Genomic DNA, 18,058 nt, shown 5'->3' with positions numbered 1-18,058 from the left:
AAAAATACTAAAAACTACCTGTGATGTAGTTACAATGTTATTTTACATTCAACATTTGAACCAGTACCGATATCGATGAAGAACACTAAACCCAACTTGGGTACTATTGATTTGATATGGCTGTGAAACAAGAAAATTGTAATTATTGAACTACCAACCCGATGAAACTATCTACGTATACATGTACCACAAAAAGTCGAAGTTGTCTAGAAAATAATTTGCCTCACACTACATATGATTTTTCTTACACTACATAAGTCTTTCACTGTCTCTTACCCTCTCTGTCACACAAACACACACACACAACTTAGCCCGTATCAGCGCTACCCCCCTCCCGAAAAATTTAAACGATCAGCCGCTCCAAGAATTTTGCGAAAGAGGCAACTCACACACACATACTCCATTGTTAACAGAGTAAAAAACGCAGTTTGTGCCGACTGTCTAAAAGGCTGCTGAAAGGATACGTGAAAACCCGAAAATACTCATCTATCCGCACCTACGGAAAGACAACGTAACGACGATCTTTACGTACTCTTATAAGAGGTGTACAGATGCCGCGGAGGGAATATATGTCGCCCAAAATACTGTCTCCGCCGCAAAACTCAATCAGCCACCCCCCTAAAAATTATCGCCGCCGCATCACAAGTCTCTAAGGAAGGAGGTTATGTAAAGAAGAACTATAAGTTGACGTTAAGCATGGTTTAAGCATCCGTAAATACCGTTTGTTTCCGTGCCGGCTGTGGATACAGAGCTTCGCGTCCAAGAGTCCTCACGTGGCACGTAAGGCGAGTTACAGTACCAGCGTTACGCACCAGGTGAGACCTGTGGCCGCGAGCAAGTCGCCGTCTCCCCGCCCCAGTCCCTGGCCTGGCCTGGCGGACCGGCATCTCTCCAGCACTTGGCTCCATTGTTAGTGGTTAAGTGTCCATACATGATGGATATTTTAAATACGCTAACCAACAAATCGTACGTAGCTGTCGTTTTGCTTGTCTTACTTCGATTTTAGCACGTACTGACGACTTTTTAGCTGTGAAGTAGTTACCGCTTAGGGTTCCAGTCTTCCGACGAGAAAGAAAATGATTTGAATGTGCTTCGTCAAGTAGTTACACAATTTCATAAACAAAAAAAGAAGATGTTTTTTGGGGGAGGGAGTAGTTGTCGATCGCTTTAGATCGGGCAAAAAATCCTTTTTTGTTTGTACGAAAAAGACGTCTATACAAAAAGTTAGTTCTATACATAGCTTCAGCCACAGATGGGATTTCTTCCATGACTTACAGACTTTCTTACCCGCACATGCACGCTAATAAAACAAAGGTAGTCTGGAAACATATTCCGCAGCACTCCGGACGCACAACCTTGTCCGTACTCCTAGATCCTCCGGCGTTTCCTGCAATATTGGTGGACGGACGCAATCTCCAAGTAGATGTAATGAGTGTTTGACACCTTTCTAGTAGCGCACATTTTCAACTCTTCGCACCTGGGAGGTAGCTAGCCCCGAGAAAGCAGCCAAAACTAGAGATAGAACATATAAACGCCAGAAAAGGACGCGAAACTCCAGCAAAACTAACCCCAGTCGAACCATCTGCTTGGAGCACGGGGCGTTCGGCGGTGTAGTCGGACCGCCTTTTTATACACGTTGGGCGCATGTGTCAGAGCCAGGTCTTGTGACTGGGAAAATTAGTGACGAAACACTTGTGACAGTCTTGTGACTACCTCGTGACGGTCTAATTGCTTTAATTTGGCCTCTGTATTGTCGGCGGAACCCTTCGCTTGTTTCTTCGTGGAAGAAGACACGCATGTGAGGACAATAAGGCCGACCTGACATCGCAGACGTCCTTCGGAGTTTGAAGGTCACGAAAGTAAGAACCAAAGACGAAGGAAAAGCACCTGTCCGAGAAAAAAAAAGTAGCACAGAAGACAATTTGGGCACGTGACGTTCTGTAAAATTGTCTTTTAAAGCTGCATTATGTAACAATATAATAAGGACGATACAGAATTATATAAAGTAAATGTTCTGGTCAGTTCTTTACAGAGTACTAGTATACGTAAGTTGAATCAACCCTACTCCATTGCAAATAAGTCCTATTCAGGAAGGGTAGGTGACAAAATATGACACCTTACGAGTGTGTTTAAAAGTTACTAAACACAGCTGCCAGCCATGTTTGTTTACGTTCTGGTATTTTGTGGTGGCACCACGAATTCATACGCCCCTTGAAATCTACTTACATATTGTATCGGGCTGTTGTGTGATCGCAAACTATACCGGTAAGTAAGTCACAGTTTTTTAATCGAATAGTAAAAGGAAAAAGAGTTAGGGGAAGACACAGAGTCACATACTTAGACAATCCACGTAGTGACACAAACCTGCAAGATCTACAAGGAGCTACGAAGTGCCATGTAGGACATCAGACATAGTGAAGAAGTCTCTGGATTGTGAGTAAGAAAGGAAGGAAGAAATAGTAGAAAGACGTATTTCCTTGGTATTCGTTTGTTCAGATTTTCCAAATTTGTGGAAGTATTGGCATGACAGGTGACTATCACCTTTTCGCGATGTCAACCGTGAGACCGGACGGTAAGGTTTGAGCCACTCACACCGGGAAGGACCCCTGCTCTTTTCGGTAAGTGTGATGGGATTTTGACGTGTGGCCTTCCTCAGAAACGGGACCTGCGTATACGTAGCGTGCGTAGTCCAATGGTTAGCGGCCCTGCCACTCCAAGAGGTTGGGAGTTCGAACCTCGGCTGCTGTCGCTCACCCGACATGCACGCTACTGGAAGGGGTAGCAGTCCTTCGGACATTTAACTTTCACCAATCGGTGCCCTCCCCTCCTCTCTAAAGGCGCCTGTCTACTTTTTGTCTGGTCCACTGTTCATCGTACTTGTCGAAAAGAGCTAGGGGAATTTGCAAAAGCCTGTAAGTACTAAATACAGTCATACTGTCTGTCACAACCAGTGGGAGATTAGCTCTTCAGTGAGCTTAAAACTTGATCGAGATCCAGCGTCAAGTCCTGTCCGAGAGAACGTCCCTAACCGAAGCTATGTACTAATATTTCATTGTTACGGGCGTAGAGTGAGTGGCTGACACAACATTGTGGTCAGCCAGCTAGCAGGGGTTCGATCCCACAACTATCAGTCTCTAACAGTCAACAATCCTCACCACATGACCACTTTGCCACCTAAAATATTTTCTTTCACAAATCTGCGCCCTCCCCTTCTTTCTTAAGGCTTTTAAGTCTATTGTTTACCTTCTTTTAACCTCATTTATAGCCTCGTGATCTGCTAGACATATGAGAGGCTTGTGATTTAAATAAGATGCAAGTTATAATTAAGGCGGCGTAAAGTACTCAATTAGAGGGCCTGTCACGACGACAAGCATGGCCATCGTCATATATATAAAATTTGACGGCGAAAAAAATTGAGGAGGAAAGGAAAAAGTAGGTAATGTGACAATTATCCACACAGTACCTACAAAAAAGTTGAATGAATGAATGGTTTATTAATGTAAAACTTTATTTGCAGCCTTCTGCTGAAATACGTTTCACTATTTAAAGACCATGTTGATTTTATTGTATGGGTGACATCTGGGAACACAAAACTGATTCGAGTGTGTCGATTAAAAAATGGCAAAAAAGGAATGAACAAATGATTAACTCACATAGTATCGCATGGCGAATAATTCGTGTTCGTTTCTTCATATTTTCTTCTTTTCATTTGGAATTGACTTTGGCATTCTACGGCATTAGTATCATTTTCCAATATCTTTATTTACAATTTATGGCATATATTTGCTCATTATGTAGCTACTTTGTACGATTTAAAGTGTGGTCGAAAACGTTTATTGAATATATATATATATATATATATTCTATTTTGATAACTAGTGGTGCGGCAAAGTGCTAGTATGTTTGAGTAAGTTTCTCCAGGGTGATTTACCGAAAATAACTCTAAGTTCATTTGCACCCATTTGCTTGTAGGTGAAGTTGTACATGTAGAAAAACCTTGAGAATTTTGCTGTACTTTGGTTGTGTCAATGTATCGCTCCTTTGCTGAAACTTGAGACGCTAATACAACCAACACTCCTGAGCATGTTTATAGTAGAGCAAGAGCCATTTTGTAGAGTGAACTGGAGATTCTGTAAAAAAATTAAAAGCACAGTCGGAAATTTCCAACTCGGATTTCTGCCATTTTATATCGTTGTACTGATTTAAAACTCGAGATGTATAAACACTAATTAAAACACGTATCCCAAAAAAGGTGAGATTCACTTAGTAAGAACAACTCTCTTCATAATGCATATTCGTGCATATTCAAGGTAGCAAAAAAGACAGGCAAACTGAAATACTAGTGTCGTATAATATTCCCATATATTTGGCGAATTTCTGTTATTTATGTCTGTCAAAAGAAGGGTTTGGTGTGGACTATATACAGTGTGAATTGTCTGTTGCTGACATGTGACGCGCACGAGTTTACAGTTAAACAAAGGAACGGACTGGACGGTTGACTGAGCATTTGGGGGGGGGGGGGCTTGTATTCTCCAAACAGAGCTTTTAGACTTCCGTGTTCTAGGCATTTTTTTCAGGCAATTTTTGCACTGGTATCTTTTATGTACTGTCCTAGAAGATCTTTAGACTTCGGCTTATTTTTGGTCAGTTTTAGGCGTTTTTTGGGGGGAGGGGCTCTCTTTTATGCTGGTGTCTTTTTAATAATTGGGAGATAAATGGTAACTCCGAGTCTGATACTGCACTACCTGGTACTACCTGGCACGTTTGATACTGCCTTTGCAGGCGCCGAAAGATCTGCTGGGAGATTAGGGTTTATGTCTGGCCAAAACTGGACAGACTGGGAGATTTGATGCTACAAATGTCAATTGATGAGTCGTTCAAATTAACGTGACAAGATTGTGACAGCGATAAGAATAATTTATATAACAACAGAAACAACAAGAACCGCTGTATATGCGTGAACATGCTACTCTGCAAGCAGATAGAGGTTTAGCCTTTAGGCTTCAGCTACCCCAAGGGAGAGACGCATACTCACGTAAACACATGCATGGTTTTAATAACATTTTTCACAGCGTCTATTAAAGACCATAGGTGTATGGATCTACTAAACTGTAATATTCAATATCACTCCTGATAGTGCAATAATTTCTCAGAAAACAAACAAACAAACAAACAAGCGAAGAAACAAAAAAGGGGCAGTCAATAAGCCATTTGACATTCCCTCACCGTATCTGCTAGGAGACTAGGTGTAAACATCGACACTGGCCGACTGGGTTGACCTTCCTTTTCTGTGTTGTGTAATCCTATTAAACTGTACGCCAGCCTGGTGTCCTGTCTAACCGTGGTTTGGGCGGGCACTCTTGAGTTTCGCATGGCGTCGGAGTAGCCTCTACCAGGCCTCGGAAGCGGCTGGAAAGAGCTGAGTATTGCCCAATAGACACTCAGATAACATGCCAGGGAATTGGTCCGCTAAAGGAGTAAAGTAGTGCATTTGCCGCCTCCCGAAATGTACTCCTAAGCGCGGACCAACTCTCCTGAAAGGTTATCTGTCTATTTGGCAAATTTCTGCCCTTTTTGCCGCTTCCGAAGCCTGGTAGCGGCTGCCTAGTTGAGGCGGGCGCGCGGCGCAAAGCTCCTGCAGTCCCGAAGAGAGCCCATCCAAACCACGGCAGACCGGACACCATGCCAGCCTCAACTGTAACGCCTGATTGCATCAGTCGGTCGGATCACTGACCAACTAGTGTGAGACAAGACATACACACTAATTTGCCACCGCAGGAGGTACAGTACCCTCAGGTTATCTCCAAGCAGATCTTACGGTGACAAATGTGTTACCAAGATAAGACAGTGTCAAATAGACAACTTCTGACAGGTAAGACCTACCGAAGGGAGGGCGTCAAATGATTTTGTAGCATTTCGGTGGAAGAGGGGACAGACACACAGATGCAATAAGTCTCCGAGCCTATACCTACAGTAGTACGCCTGTTGAATACCCAGTATGTGATTAACCCATTGCACTGAGTACTGACTACAGGGTTGATTACAACGTCCTTATTTTATAGGTATACTCACACTCACGCGCTAATCTTGACTAGCATACTAGTATTTTTTTCTAAGGACGAAACGTCCTCTAAACTGAAAATGTTTTTATGATGTAATGAATTCTAGTGTTAATAACTGATATGCTGCTCTAAAAATCTACAGAGCCACATTTTGTAAATATCAACGAAATTCGACTGTAACAAAATGTATGTCTGCCGGCTGAATGATAAAGATTCATTCAGTCTTTCATTCATTCTGTCATCCATGTGCATGTGTTTGAGGATGAGTTCCATATTTTGCAGTCCGGGAAAGAGACTGTTGCGGTAGAAAGGACTTAGAAAAAGGAATTTAGACGGTGTGACGATATGAACTAGAGGAGAACCTAGAGGCACGATGAAAAGCTCTTCTTCTGAACATGTACAGCGCCTGTGAAAGTATCTGTAGAAGAGAGACAGGGAGGCAACGTTCGGTCTGTGTGAGAGGGAGCTTTGCGGCCAAAGCTAAGCCACTGACATGTCTGGTCAGTGTCTTAATTACACCTGTAACATCGCGAAATATAATAGTGGTATGTGCTTGGAGATAAGTTTGATGTGAATGCCCGTTGTCATATATCATGTCAGTCGTTGGTCATATATCACAAGTCACGTGCTTTGGGTTGTCTAAATGCGGGTCCCTGTATTTTTGGACAGCTTTTCATGATTAACGACCAAAACGAACGGACAACAACCCACGCGTGACATATACAAGCCCTCACTCTTATGATATATGTATGTTTATTGTACCATGTATGCGTAAACTACATATACGTGTATAGATTAGTCAGGACTTCAATGGTGTAAACTTTTATCTTTTTGATACATTTGGTTTGGCCCTTGGTTACCTTTTCTCTCATGACGTCAATGAAAAGCGGCCTGAAGGCAGATTTGAGTGTCTCATGAATAAAGAATGGTTCAAACAAACAAACAAACAAACAAACAAACAATGAATGCATGGAAGCATACACGGGGACGTGACTTTGATGCTTGTCACTGGAGACGTATTATAATTTATAACTTTGAGAAAAACTACTCGTATGACGGTGTTTGATAGACATTTTAACATACAGTAATTCTAAATGCCTAAGGCTAAGGTCTTAACATTTTATGTGAGGCACTGCTCAGGTAGTAATGTCGACATGTCATAGGTGAACGTTCGCAAGAATGTTGGTATTAGATATATAAATCTATTATAGGGTGACTGTCAACAACACTTAATAGTATCATAAGTCAACGTTTACATTTGTTTGGAATAATCAAGGAGGTTTTTCAAACCTCCTCGGAATGATTTTCCAGCCCAAGAATTCGTATGCTGTTCTTGATGTTATTATCATTTTACCATTACGGTTGGCAGAATTATCGTTTTCTTTCCCCGCGCTTCAAATGTATTGACCCGGTGACAGAAAAATATTCGCCCTAGAGTATCTACATTGTATATTTCCAGCAGATTTTTGCCACACCTTTCAAGGCCATGCAGACACATTTCTAAGATGGCCCCGGTCGCTCGACCGATACTAATTTAGTAATTAGCTGTCAATCACCATTAGCAGGTCAACCAATGGTAGCATGGCAATTAGCAGTTTGGCCAGTTAATGAGAAATTGGCCGCAGGTCCGTCAAATATTTTTTCCACTTATGTAATATTTTTACCAGTTGCAAGTGCTACTATCATAACACACGAGACACAAGTACTTCACCTTTGTTACTCCGTGAAGGAGGTCAGGACCTCCGGACGGAGTGTTGTAATCGGCTGATTTTTCATGTTCGCAGTCAAAACACTGGGTTCTCTTTGTGTAATCGGCACGCAATTTTATACGCCGTCTGCGGGCATGCCCGTGTTGATGCACGAATGTGTATTTTTGCCGTTGCTGCTTTCGCGGTCAATGTAATATCGCAGACGCACCCCTACAATTACGAGGCGAATTGGAATGGTCCAGAAAAACGCGTTGTTTGGAATAGCAGTGGGGTTCAAAAAAGTTCATGCAGATACGGGGTGGTTTTTATAAGTGGTTCCAGATGTTTTTGCCCATGGTTAAGAGATGCCAAGTTTTTTGGAAGATGTTCGCAGCCAAAACGCATTCTTCCGTACGTCGCATTTCTGTGTAATTTCGCATGTGGTGTTGCATTATGTCCGGGATGATGCACGTCTTTTTATTTTTACCGTAGCTGTTTTGATATTGGAGTAAATGCTTATTTTCGAAACATCCCCATTTCTTTGAAATGGTTTCGTCCGTTTATGCAACTGGTACTGCGCTAATGACGACCAGTCGCGCTGTCCTGATACACCGCGAATGTGCGAGTGTTCCCTGTAGACAGTCCCGGGAGTCATTTTTTTGCACATTCCAGGAGCCAAACCAAAATACGTTCATGAACCGAGTCCAAAAAACCGAAACGTGAAAATCGGATGATCGGACCTGATGTACATTTCTCTTTCTATAGATTGTACACACAATACACACATCTTTAGATAATCTGGCCATGGCAGGTTAAAAAAAAAGTAACCCTGAATCATACTAGATTAGCGTAAATGCATGTTAATGCGTTCAAAACAAGAAAAAAATTGTTTCCGGGTATTAATCTCTTGAATCACGGCGCTGAATATTGACGCAAAAATATTTCGGGCATCGCGCGCCCTTCCCGCGTCACGTGTAGGCATCTCGCATCTCTGATTGGTTGTTGCGTCTTAAGATGACTGAGCCGACGCGCGTTTAAACAATTTTTCTTTGTTCGATTTATCACACTTCACAGAGAATTGTCGCCAATGGCTACTTCTTTTTGTTGCAATATATAATACTTCACGGAGAATTGTCGCCTATGGCTTCTTGTTTATTTCTATGAACGAAAAAATTTAACTAAAACATTATATAAAGTTGGAAAGCAAGAATAGTCAAAGAGAATGCAAGTAACAGTCCGCCAACGTTTTAATAACTCATCAGTTACATTGTATTACTAGTATTATACTTAGTACCTTCCTAGGGCGTGGCGTTGCGGTACAAGGATGCGGTCCCAACTCTATACATGTAAGGACATTATATACCCCGTGCTTTTGCCATTAGGTTCATACAGGGTTCACACGAATATCATTACTTCTGTGATGGAAGTATTGTTTTGGGTGGCCTTTTATGGGGGGAATTATAGTTTTGAGTGGCGCCTCATTTTATGGGGAACTTTTGTTTGGGTGGCTTTTCTTTCGGGGGGTATTGTTTTGAACACCACTTCTTTTCTTTTGGGGGGTATTGTTTAGAACACCACTTCTTTTGGAAGGGCAGAAGTATCGTTTTGGGTGGTGGTTTTGTTGTTGATTTAAATACTGTTACCGAAATACCATAATCTGAAATTGTTGTAAATTGGTGTCATTACCATTTGAACTACAGGCTACTCCATGACAACAAGACTGACAACGCAGGCTGAAAAATAATGAGATTCAGCCAAATTGGAGAAATAATTTTCCAGCAAAGATTTTCCGAGGGAAACGTTACTCTTACCCAATACATTGTTTATACAGTGTACATCCTTTCAACTACAGTACAAAAATAGATCACTCTGGGGTGAAGTACAGTTTATACCGCTATAGACTACAAAGTGGTTTGGTTACATGTAGGTGTAGTATGTGTTTCTATGACAATACATATTTATTGGGTACCTTATACACAAAATACTTATGAATCAACAGTATTGCCCATTGAAAATCAGTAACAGTAACCTGATTCTATTATCTACGTATGTTAGAAAAAAATTTTTTAAATTTTTTTGGAAAAATTTGATGCAAAAAGACACAATATATTGCGTTTCTGTGACAATACCTATAATAGGGTACATGTATCTTATAAAAGATGAGGAATCATGAACAATATTGGCTGCTGTTCACAAGCTACTACCTGATTCTATGGTCTATGTTAGGGTTACAATGAGTTTTTCTTTACAATTCTTATGCAAAAAGAGAGTGTACAGTAAATTTGTGTGCCTGATGTAGCTGTATACTTATGTTTATTGCCACATAGAAAATGTGTAAATGTAACAAACAGGAACAAACAGGTTGCCAGTCATGATAGGTACACTGTGGGGAATACATGTATGAATGTTGAGATAAAAAATAGGTAAGCATGTTTTGTATATCAGAGTGTACTTTTTGGGTTGAAATGATTTGAAATTCAGTTATGTTGTCCACCTATTCAACTTTGTTTCTGAAAAACATTGAGATTTTGATTTTGCTGATGCCTAAGAAAAAATTGGGAAGTTATTCAAGATCTGTATTGTATTCCTAGTGACTATCATGTCCAGGCCTCAGATGTCCCCAATATTGCATACACTGGGTGGAAGTACAACATGTACTACTAATATGTGTGAACTCTCTACTATGTGTGAACTGAAATCTCTCTACACTACAGTGCAATGATGTCATCTTCCTCTTCCTCCTCTGTTGCCGTTTGGCGAACCTTTTTCGCCGCGGGCTGATCGCTGCTGTCCGATGTCTTCCGTTTGACTCCGGTTGTAGCTTTGCTTGGTGGAGTCTTGTCTTCTTCTTCTTCTACTTCTACAATCATCAGTTCCTCTTCTTCTACATCTGAAGCAAGAAAAATCTCGTGAATTTTGAAACCCCTGAAACATTATTTTAATACTCCAACACTTATGGTGTGGAGTATGTTCCTACCTTTTTGTTAGAAGTACTTCTTGAGAGTAAATAGAGGTAAAAACAAACAAACAAACAAACCTTTGGAGGTGCCAGGTTGTGGTTCTGTTGGGCCGTTTGCACTGGTACTGGGCTGGGGTGTGTTAGGTTGAGGACCTGGCTCCGGTGTCTGTCCAACAACTGCAAACTCTTTATCCTCTTCTAACTGATCCCTGTTATCATACATGTGTATGTAATTGGTGATTAGTGCTGTGCCCCTAAACCAAGGCTGAAAATCCTATTTTCTTCACACATGTACATTTGTACCTGCACTGATGCAGGTAAGGTAACGTTGAAAATTACCTGCACCAGACAAATTTTACTGCACCACTCAGGATTTAGGAAATATGGATAACACTAAACACTGTTGAGAAACCATTGCCATTATTTTATTTTAAATAGTATACATGTACATGTAGTTTAGAGGGGTTAAAAGTGCATAAGCTCCCAGTGTTTCGAGTCTTGTATGCTTGATATGGACATGAGGAAAAGACTTACACATGGATGACATTGATGACCAGTTCATAGTTCTGGAGGAAGTCGTCGGCCTTCAGTCGAGAGCCACTCCTGATTCCAAACTCACTCAGGTGTTTGTTGTTGTTAGCTGAAGATAATTCACACATTCACAAAGTTATGTCCATTGTCTTTTTTTGTTCCTGTTACAACAATAAATCCTGAAGTAATCACAACAGTCTTAATCTTAGAACAGTCTGAGTCTTTTTAAACTTCATTGGGGTTTAGAAACTTGCAAAGTCATTTATTCTGCAACAGATATGAGATTATTAAAACATCTCACCTTCTGTCTCCCCTTCTTCACTAGATATAAGGATGGTCCCTGAAAATAAGTTTGGTGAAAAAAGTTCACTTGCGAAAACAGCTGAAAGTAACATGAAATCTGCTGTATCAAAATTACTGGGGATGCACAAGCAAATTAAAACACAGAAAATAAACTCTCTATACAGAGAGATAAAAACAAATATGGGAATATCTAATAGTTGAATTAAAATGTCTGTTGAACTTCACTGATGTTCCTTACCTTTCCCATCGTCTATTTCCACATCAGGTGCAACCATCCCAAACTGGCCTTTGATAATCTGCAGAAAACAAAAGCAATTTGTTTATCGAAGGACATTTTAACAAATGTGACCTCAAACTCGGCCACTAAAACCCCTTTCTTCCTTTTTTTTTTAACAACGGACTACATATTTGTACAATGAACCCAGGTCAGAAGAAATGAGATGTGCACAGTTTACAGCAGTGTCTTAAAGGCATGTGAGAAACACCTTGTCTTCCAGAGTCTTGACGGTGAGGGTGTTGATGTTGAGTTGTACGGACACCTCAGGCTTGGCCGAGCACACGTAACACTTGGGGTTGGGCGGGACCAGCTTACAGGGCACCAGGAGCTTCTTCCTGGGGTTGGGTTGTCTGTTCAGAAACACCTGAAAAACAACAGGAACAATTAAACTGCAACTAGAACTCCATTTCATTCCCCCATACAAAATTTTGAGTGCCGTAACAATTTTTTGTGGTACCTAAACATACATTAGTGGAGGTAAAATTGGGGCTGTGCAGGTATTTCTGATGTCTACCTGTACCTAACCTGCACTGGTCCATGTACTGGGTATATGCAGGTTAGTGCAGGTAAAATTGGAGCTGTGCAGGTATTTCTGATGTCTACCTGCACCTAACCTGCACTGGTCCATGTACTGGGTTTATAGATACATGAAGGTGTACATAGATTTTTATTTGCTGCATTGACTGTTTCCACCAATATTAAGTAAAAAAATGAAATAATGGCAATGGTTTCTGAAAAGTTTTCAAAACTTACAGTTTTACATTTGTTGATGTTCCCAGAAAGTATCTTGAGTGCCTCCATAACTATTAGACCAGCTATAACTGCATTTGTAGTGGCAATAGCTGGTATAATGTTCCCTGCCATAGCTGCAAAAACATGTCAACAAATTAGCATTAAAAACCATGTGTAAACACATAACATCAAATACAATAACTGTAATTCACTTTATCTTCGTGGTAGCAAAAGTTTGCATGCAGTCTGAGAAAATGTTAGCAGTGGCAGAAGGTGCAGAAAAAAGAAAGTCGCCAAATAATTTGTTCACGGTACATGTAATTATAAGTTTACGGTGCAGAAGTGACCGCCAAAGCTGCGAATATAAAAGTACCTCAGAAATCGTGAATTTAAATATGAACAAGACTTCTGGGAGCATTTTGGGCTTTCATCAATTCATTGGAAAAACTGAGGAGGTTGTATGACATACTTTCATCATACTTTAATAGTGACTAGGCTCCTGGCCTTCAAGTTCACCCTAATTTTCCTGTTTTTCTTTTGGTTTATATCTTGAAATGTCAGTAAAAGGAAAGGGATGAAGAAAACACAGAAAATTGCTGAAAAGGCTGGCTTACACTTGATGTCAAACCTGGTCTTGGTTTGGATCCCAAAGATGTGTGCCCGGATGTTGGCAGCACAGGTTACAAAGTCCATGGACGCCTCATCATCCTAAGACATGGCATAAACAACAATCATAATGTGCTACTACAATACATTGTAATTACTACTGCTACAATGTACTACAGTAATTACTACTGCAACTGCAACTTCTACAATATTACTGCTACCACCACTACTACTGAATAGTACATTCTAAAAACTACAACTACAGCTACAACTGCATGTACCATGTGACAGTAACTACGTACTACAGTATCCACTACTACTATGACTGTAACTACATGTATTAACTCTACTTCTACTACTTCTACTATATGACATTGTACAACTACAGTACAGTAAAGTAACTACAGTAACTGCTAATAAAATTACAACTACTACTGTATGACTAGTACTGTACAAGTACAATAACATGTAATTACTACCACAACAGTACTATGTTTACTAGAACTTCTACTACAGTGACTTCTACATTCATTTGGCGCCCTTTTCTACTTTTTCTTAGTGACCTTGATATCAGCTTGACTCACCTTGTCCCACACTAGCTCCGCCCCGTCTCCCCTGGCAGCCAGCTGTTCTTTCAGCTGTTCAATGCTGTCCCTGAAGACAGCAGCACACCTCCTGATGCTCCACAGCTGCTGGTCCTGGATGCGAGCATTGCTGTCCGCCTCAGCTGTCCCATCTGAAATCATGGAAAATGGCAACTATGTGTTTACAAATGCAGCACTAACTTCTTCTGGGAGGTTGCACCAATATCAATATAGAGTGTTAACAAATGTAGGACTAGCTTTCTTCTGGAGGGATGAACCAATGTAGAGTGTTAAAAAATGCAGGACTAACTTTCTTCTTGGAGGTTGAACAAATGTAGAGTGTTAACAAATGTAGGGCTATCTTTCTAATAGGAGGTTGAGCCAATGTAGAGTGTTACCAAATGTAGGACTAGCTTTCTTTTGGAGGTTGAATCTATGTAGAGTGTTAACAAATGTAGGACTAGCTTTCTTCTGAGAGCGTTGAACAAATGTAGAGTGTTAACAAATGCAGGACTAACTTTCTTCTGGCAGGTTGTTCCAGTCTAGCGGCGTTGGTGGTCGTCTCTTTTGCCACAACTTCTCCATGGACAGTAAGTACTTGACATCATCATGAAACAACTGTGGACAGAATAAAAGAGAATACACTATATCCAGATTCTATTAATTTCATCTTATTCACATTTATTTCTACAGGGTCAAAAGTATACATACCGGTACTTATCGAGGCCCTGCCCTCTTCACATATACAGGTAAAAGTAACATCAATGAAACAAACAAGGTACAAATAACAAGAAATAACCATTTCTGTTTCCTTTCTTTTGAAAGAGGTGCATTAGGGTGTTGTCGGTGGCTATATCCTGATACAATGCTAACATAAAACCATTGCACAATTTCCTAAAGTTTCTTGATTTCCCATACTTGTGTCCTACCTTGTGGAATAACTTGGCTGCGTCATACCCAGTTGAGACAGCCCATGCCCGTGTGGACGTCCTCTGTATGCCTCCACCAATCGCATTTTCTCCTGCCTCCTTTTGTAAGGCTCTCTCTCCAGCCTCTCCTGTAAGTTTATTAAAGGCATTCAATTATATTTCAAGGTGGCAAAACTGGATTTTCAAAGCTCTCACTCTTATAATATGTGTAATCAGTGTATGTATGTTTTATTGTACCATGTATGTGTTAAATATGTGTACTGTATAGATATATTTAGGATCAATGATGTAAACTTGATCTTTTTGACATATTTTGTCTGACCCTTACCTCTTCCCTCATGACGTCAATGAAAAGCAGCCTGCAGGCCGATTTGAGCTTTTGACATGAATAAAGAATGGTTCAAACAAATTTCCTCGTCATTCTTTTAATGTAGTAACTTCAATCAATCCTATCCCATAGCATACTGATATCTGTAAGGCAAAAATGTCACTGACTGAAAACAGTTTCTTGTTTTATATCTCAGAAAACAAACAAACAAACAAACAACTGTACCTGCTAGTTCTGGGTCTTCTGTGTCTGGAGACACGTCCTGGTCTGCATCCTCCTCACCAAACAGCTGACTAGAACACACAGAAAACATCACAATCATTCTCTTACTTTCATGGAACAACACCCTACAATTCTAATTATAGGGATAGAAATCCTTTTCTCTGAACAGCTTTAGTATTACAAATGCTTCCTAAAGTCTGTGTGGTGCAGGAAAGGAAAGCGATCTCGATCCAGTTTTAGCTCACTGAAGAGCTAATCTCCTTATTAACTGGTCAACGTCATGAAGAAGATAGATGCTATGTAAAGTTAGTATTCACAGATTTATTGTACTGGGGAAATACCCCTAGCTCTTTTCGACAGCTCCCTTTGGCATAACACAACAGCTAAAATGAGCAGTAGAAAAAATCAAGGGTTCTCGGGAAAACAAGTTTAAGTTACATTTCTTTGCTAAAATCTCCAAAAGGTGTAAAAAAAAGACTGTATGACCTACTTGAAGAGATACTTGGCCCACACGATACAGTGGATGGGTTCGGAGGGCGTGTTTCTGATGGTGCATCCTGGGTAGGTCTTCTGCGGAGGTTTGGGCTCGCACTCGTAACATTCTGTCAGTCCCTGTGTCAGTAAATATAACAAAGATCAGATTCTAACATTTGCGCCCCCTATCTCTTCAGAGCATAAGTGCACGAGGACAACTTGCACAAAGAAAGCTTGACTTTGTATGCTGCTGGCATACGTGCGGGTTTACTGATGCTGCCTGAATAGGACATGAAGTTTGAAGCAAGGCAGGCTGTATTAGAAATCTTACTAAGTAGGGGCATTGTCAATAGATAGCTTTAAACAATGTCTAGAGCTAGAAGTTCAAGGGTTAGGTGTAACAAGTCGATCGGTGTAATATAGCCGGCTGCCGCCGCGCCGCGTGCCTGCGAAGCTGGTGTGTTACGCCGAAAGGCGGTTATACCGGCTATACAGATACAGATACTCTTATGTCTGGTACATGGCACTGGTACATGTACCTACCCCGACTAGAACTTCTAGTCGGGGTAGGTACATGTACCAGTGCCATGTACCAGACATAAGAGTAAGATTTCTAATACAGCCTGCCTTGCTTCAATCTTCTAGTAGAAGCCATTCTGCCCCTACCTTCTTGATAACAGTGACCTGCCCCAGGTATCCAGCGGTGCCACTTTCCACCAACGGGACGTCAGCAGCCAGGCACATACGGTTCACATGGTTACGGGCAGCTGGAGGGGGGAAAAAATTACTGTCTGTAATCTCCTGTTTAAAGATATACCTGCCTGCCTACCTGCCTATGTGCACAGGCCAGGTACTGGCCCCTTGCTCCCCTCCGTCAGGTACTTCCATCCAGCTCTATTAAGGGCAATAGTCTCTGCTACACTTAGGGTAATCCCTGTGTCACTCTTTATCTGGTCTTTCCACCTATTGGGTGGTCTTCCCCGGGGTCTAGGTATACTTGTACTTGTAATGGAGATTTCTATGTCGAGTCCCCTCTTCCATTGCAAAATTAAAGGCATCCAATACAATTTCTGCACCATAAAACAAGAATATTCTGGACAAGGGAATCTGTCTGATGTCGAGTTTGAAAATCCATTTTTTTTGCCCTAAAATCGCATTGGATGCCTTTTAAACAATGAAAGATCAATAAAAGACTTTACCATGGGATGTGATGGCTTACCTCTGTTATCAAGAGCATTCAAGACCAAGGTAAACTTCTTGAAGAAGTCCACTCCATAGTCTGGACTGAAAAACAGCAACAAACAATAAAGTAAATTTGTAAATATTTGTGATTTATCAAATATAATTGCGAGGATGATAAGATATAATTTAATTTAATTCAAACGAACAAATTATAAAAGAGGAATAGCATACTTGGTAATGCTGTCATGATAGGCTATGATCTTGCAATCTGGGTTGAATCTTAGGGCGCTATCCTTGGCCACCTGAAAGACAAAGACACATATTATATTATATTTACTAGTAATCAATTTAATCATAATTGCTAAACTACATTTCTTCCAAAATCATATCCAGTTGCTTAAGTACTAGTAACTTTTTTTTTTTTGGTATATCTTATTACATGAATGTCTAACCTTCGCCAACGAAGCAGTTTAATCAGTTTACCATTTATGCAAAGCAAACAAACAAACCTGTGCCTTGGACTTGCCCACATGTTGCTTTTGAAAGAGGAACTGTCGGTTCAGATTGCTGACATCGATGGTATCCAAGTCAATCTGTGAAAAAAAAAGATTCCCACAAAACAGGTCACTACTAAAGCATCCTTGACTTCCATTATGCTATGATTTTATACATGTATAGAATGACTAAGTGCTCGAAAATCTGCATACACACACACATGTAACGTTACCTACTCTGGTGCATAAAATTACCTGCACTAGACAATTTTTTTTATTACCTGCACCACTAAGAATTTCAACAAGAAGCCATAGGCGACAATTCTCCGTGAAGTATTATATATTGCAACAAAAAGAAGTAGCCATTGGCGACAATTCTCTGTGAAGTGTGATAAATCGAACAAAGAAAAATTGTTTAAACGCGCGTCGGCTCAGTCATCTTAAGACGCAACAACCAATCAGAGATGCGAGATGCCTACACGTGACGCGGGAAGGGCGCGCGATGCCCGAAATATTTTTGCGTCAATATTCAGCGCCGTGATTCAAGAGATTAATACCCGGAAACAATTTTTTTCTTGTTTTGAACGCATTAACATGCATTTACGCTAATCTAGTATGATTCAGGGTTACTTTTTTTTTAACCTGCCATGGCCAGATTATCTAAAGATGTGTGTATTGTGTGTACAA

The 18,058-nt window shown here is 40.7% G+C and overlaps 1 protein-coding gene across 1 annotated transcript in view; it reads right to left on the bottom strand.

The window, feature by feature from the left end:
* Positions 1-8,894: 8,894 nt before the first annotated feature.
* Positions 8,895-18,058, bottom strand: part of LOC109480485 (SUMO-activating enzyme subunit 2-like) — a 10,900-nt gene continuing 1,736 nt past the window's right edge. The window contains exons 2-18 of the mRNA XM_019782686.1: positions 17,387-17,470; positions 17,109-17,179; positions 16,915-16,979; positions 16,362-16,462; positions 15,712-15,833; positions 15,225-15,292; positions 14,672-14,799; positions 14,261-14,360; positions 13,743-13,894; positions 13,167-13,260; positions 12,574-12,686; positions 12,029-12,184; positions 11,782-11,839; positions 11,542-11,580; positions 11,244-11,349; positions 10,788-10,918; positions 8,895-10,640 (exon numbers count right to left, since the gene is read on the bottom strand). Coding sequence (XP_019638245.1) covers positions 10,459-10,640; positions 10,788-10,918; positions 11,244-11,349; positions 11,542-11,580; positions 11,782-11,839; positions 12,029-12,184; positions 12,574-12,686; positions 13,167-13,260; positions 13,743-13,894; positions 14,261-14,360; positions 14,672-14,799; positions 15,225-15,292; positions 15,712-15,833; positions 16,362-16,462; positions 16,915-16,979; positions 17,109-17,179; positions 17,387-17,470 — 1,770 coding nt within the window. The 3' untranslated portion in view covers positions 8,895-10,458. The remainder of the gene's footprint in view (positions 10,641-10,787; positions 10,919-11,243; positions 11,350-11,541; positions 11,581-11,781; positions 11,840-12,028; positions 12,185-12,573; positions 12,687-13,166; positions 13,261-13,742; positions 13,895-14,260; positions 14,361-14,671; positions 14,800-15,224; positions 15,293-15,711; positions 15,834-16,361; positions 16,463-16,914; positions 16,980-17,108; positions 17,180-17,386; positions 17,471-18,058) is intronic.

This window comes from Branchiostoma belcheri, unplaced genomic scaffold, assembly GCF_001625305.1.
Source record: "Branchiostoma belcheri isolate BF01 breed outbred unplaced genomic scaffold, Haploidv18h27 scaffold51, whole genome shotgun sequence".
In the NCBI taxonomy this organism is placed as follows: Eukaryota; Metazoa; Chordata; class Leptocardii; order Amphioxiformes; family Branchiostomatidae; genus Branchiostoma; species Branchiostoma belcheri.
This window is presented reverse-complemented; position numbering and strand designations above follow the sequence as displayed.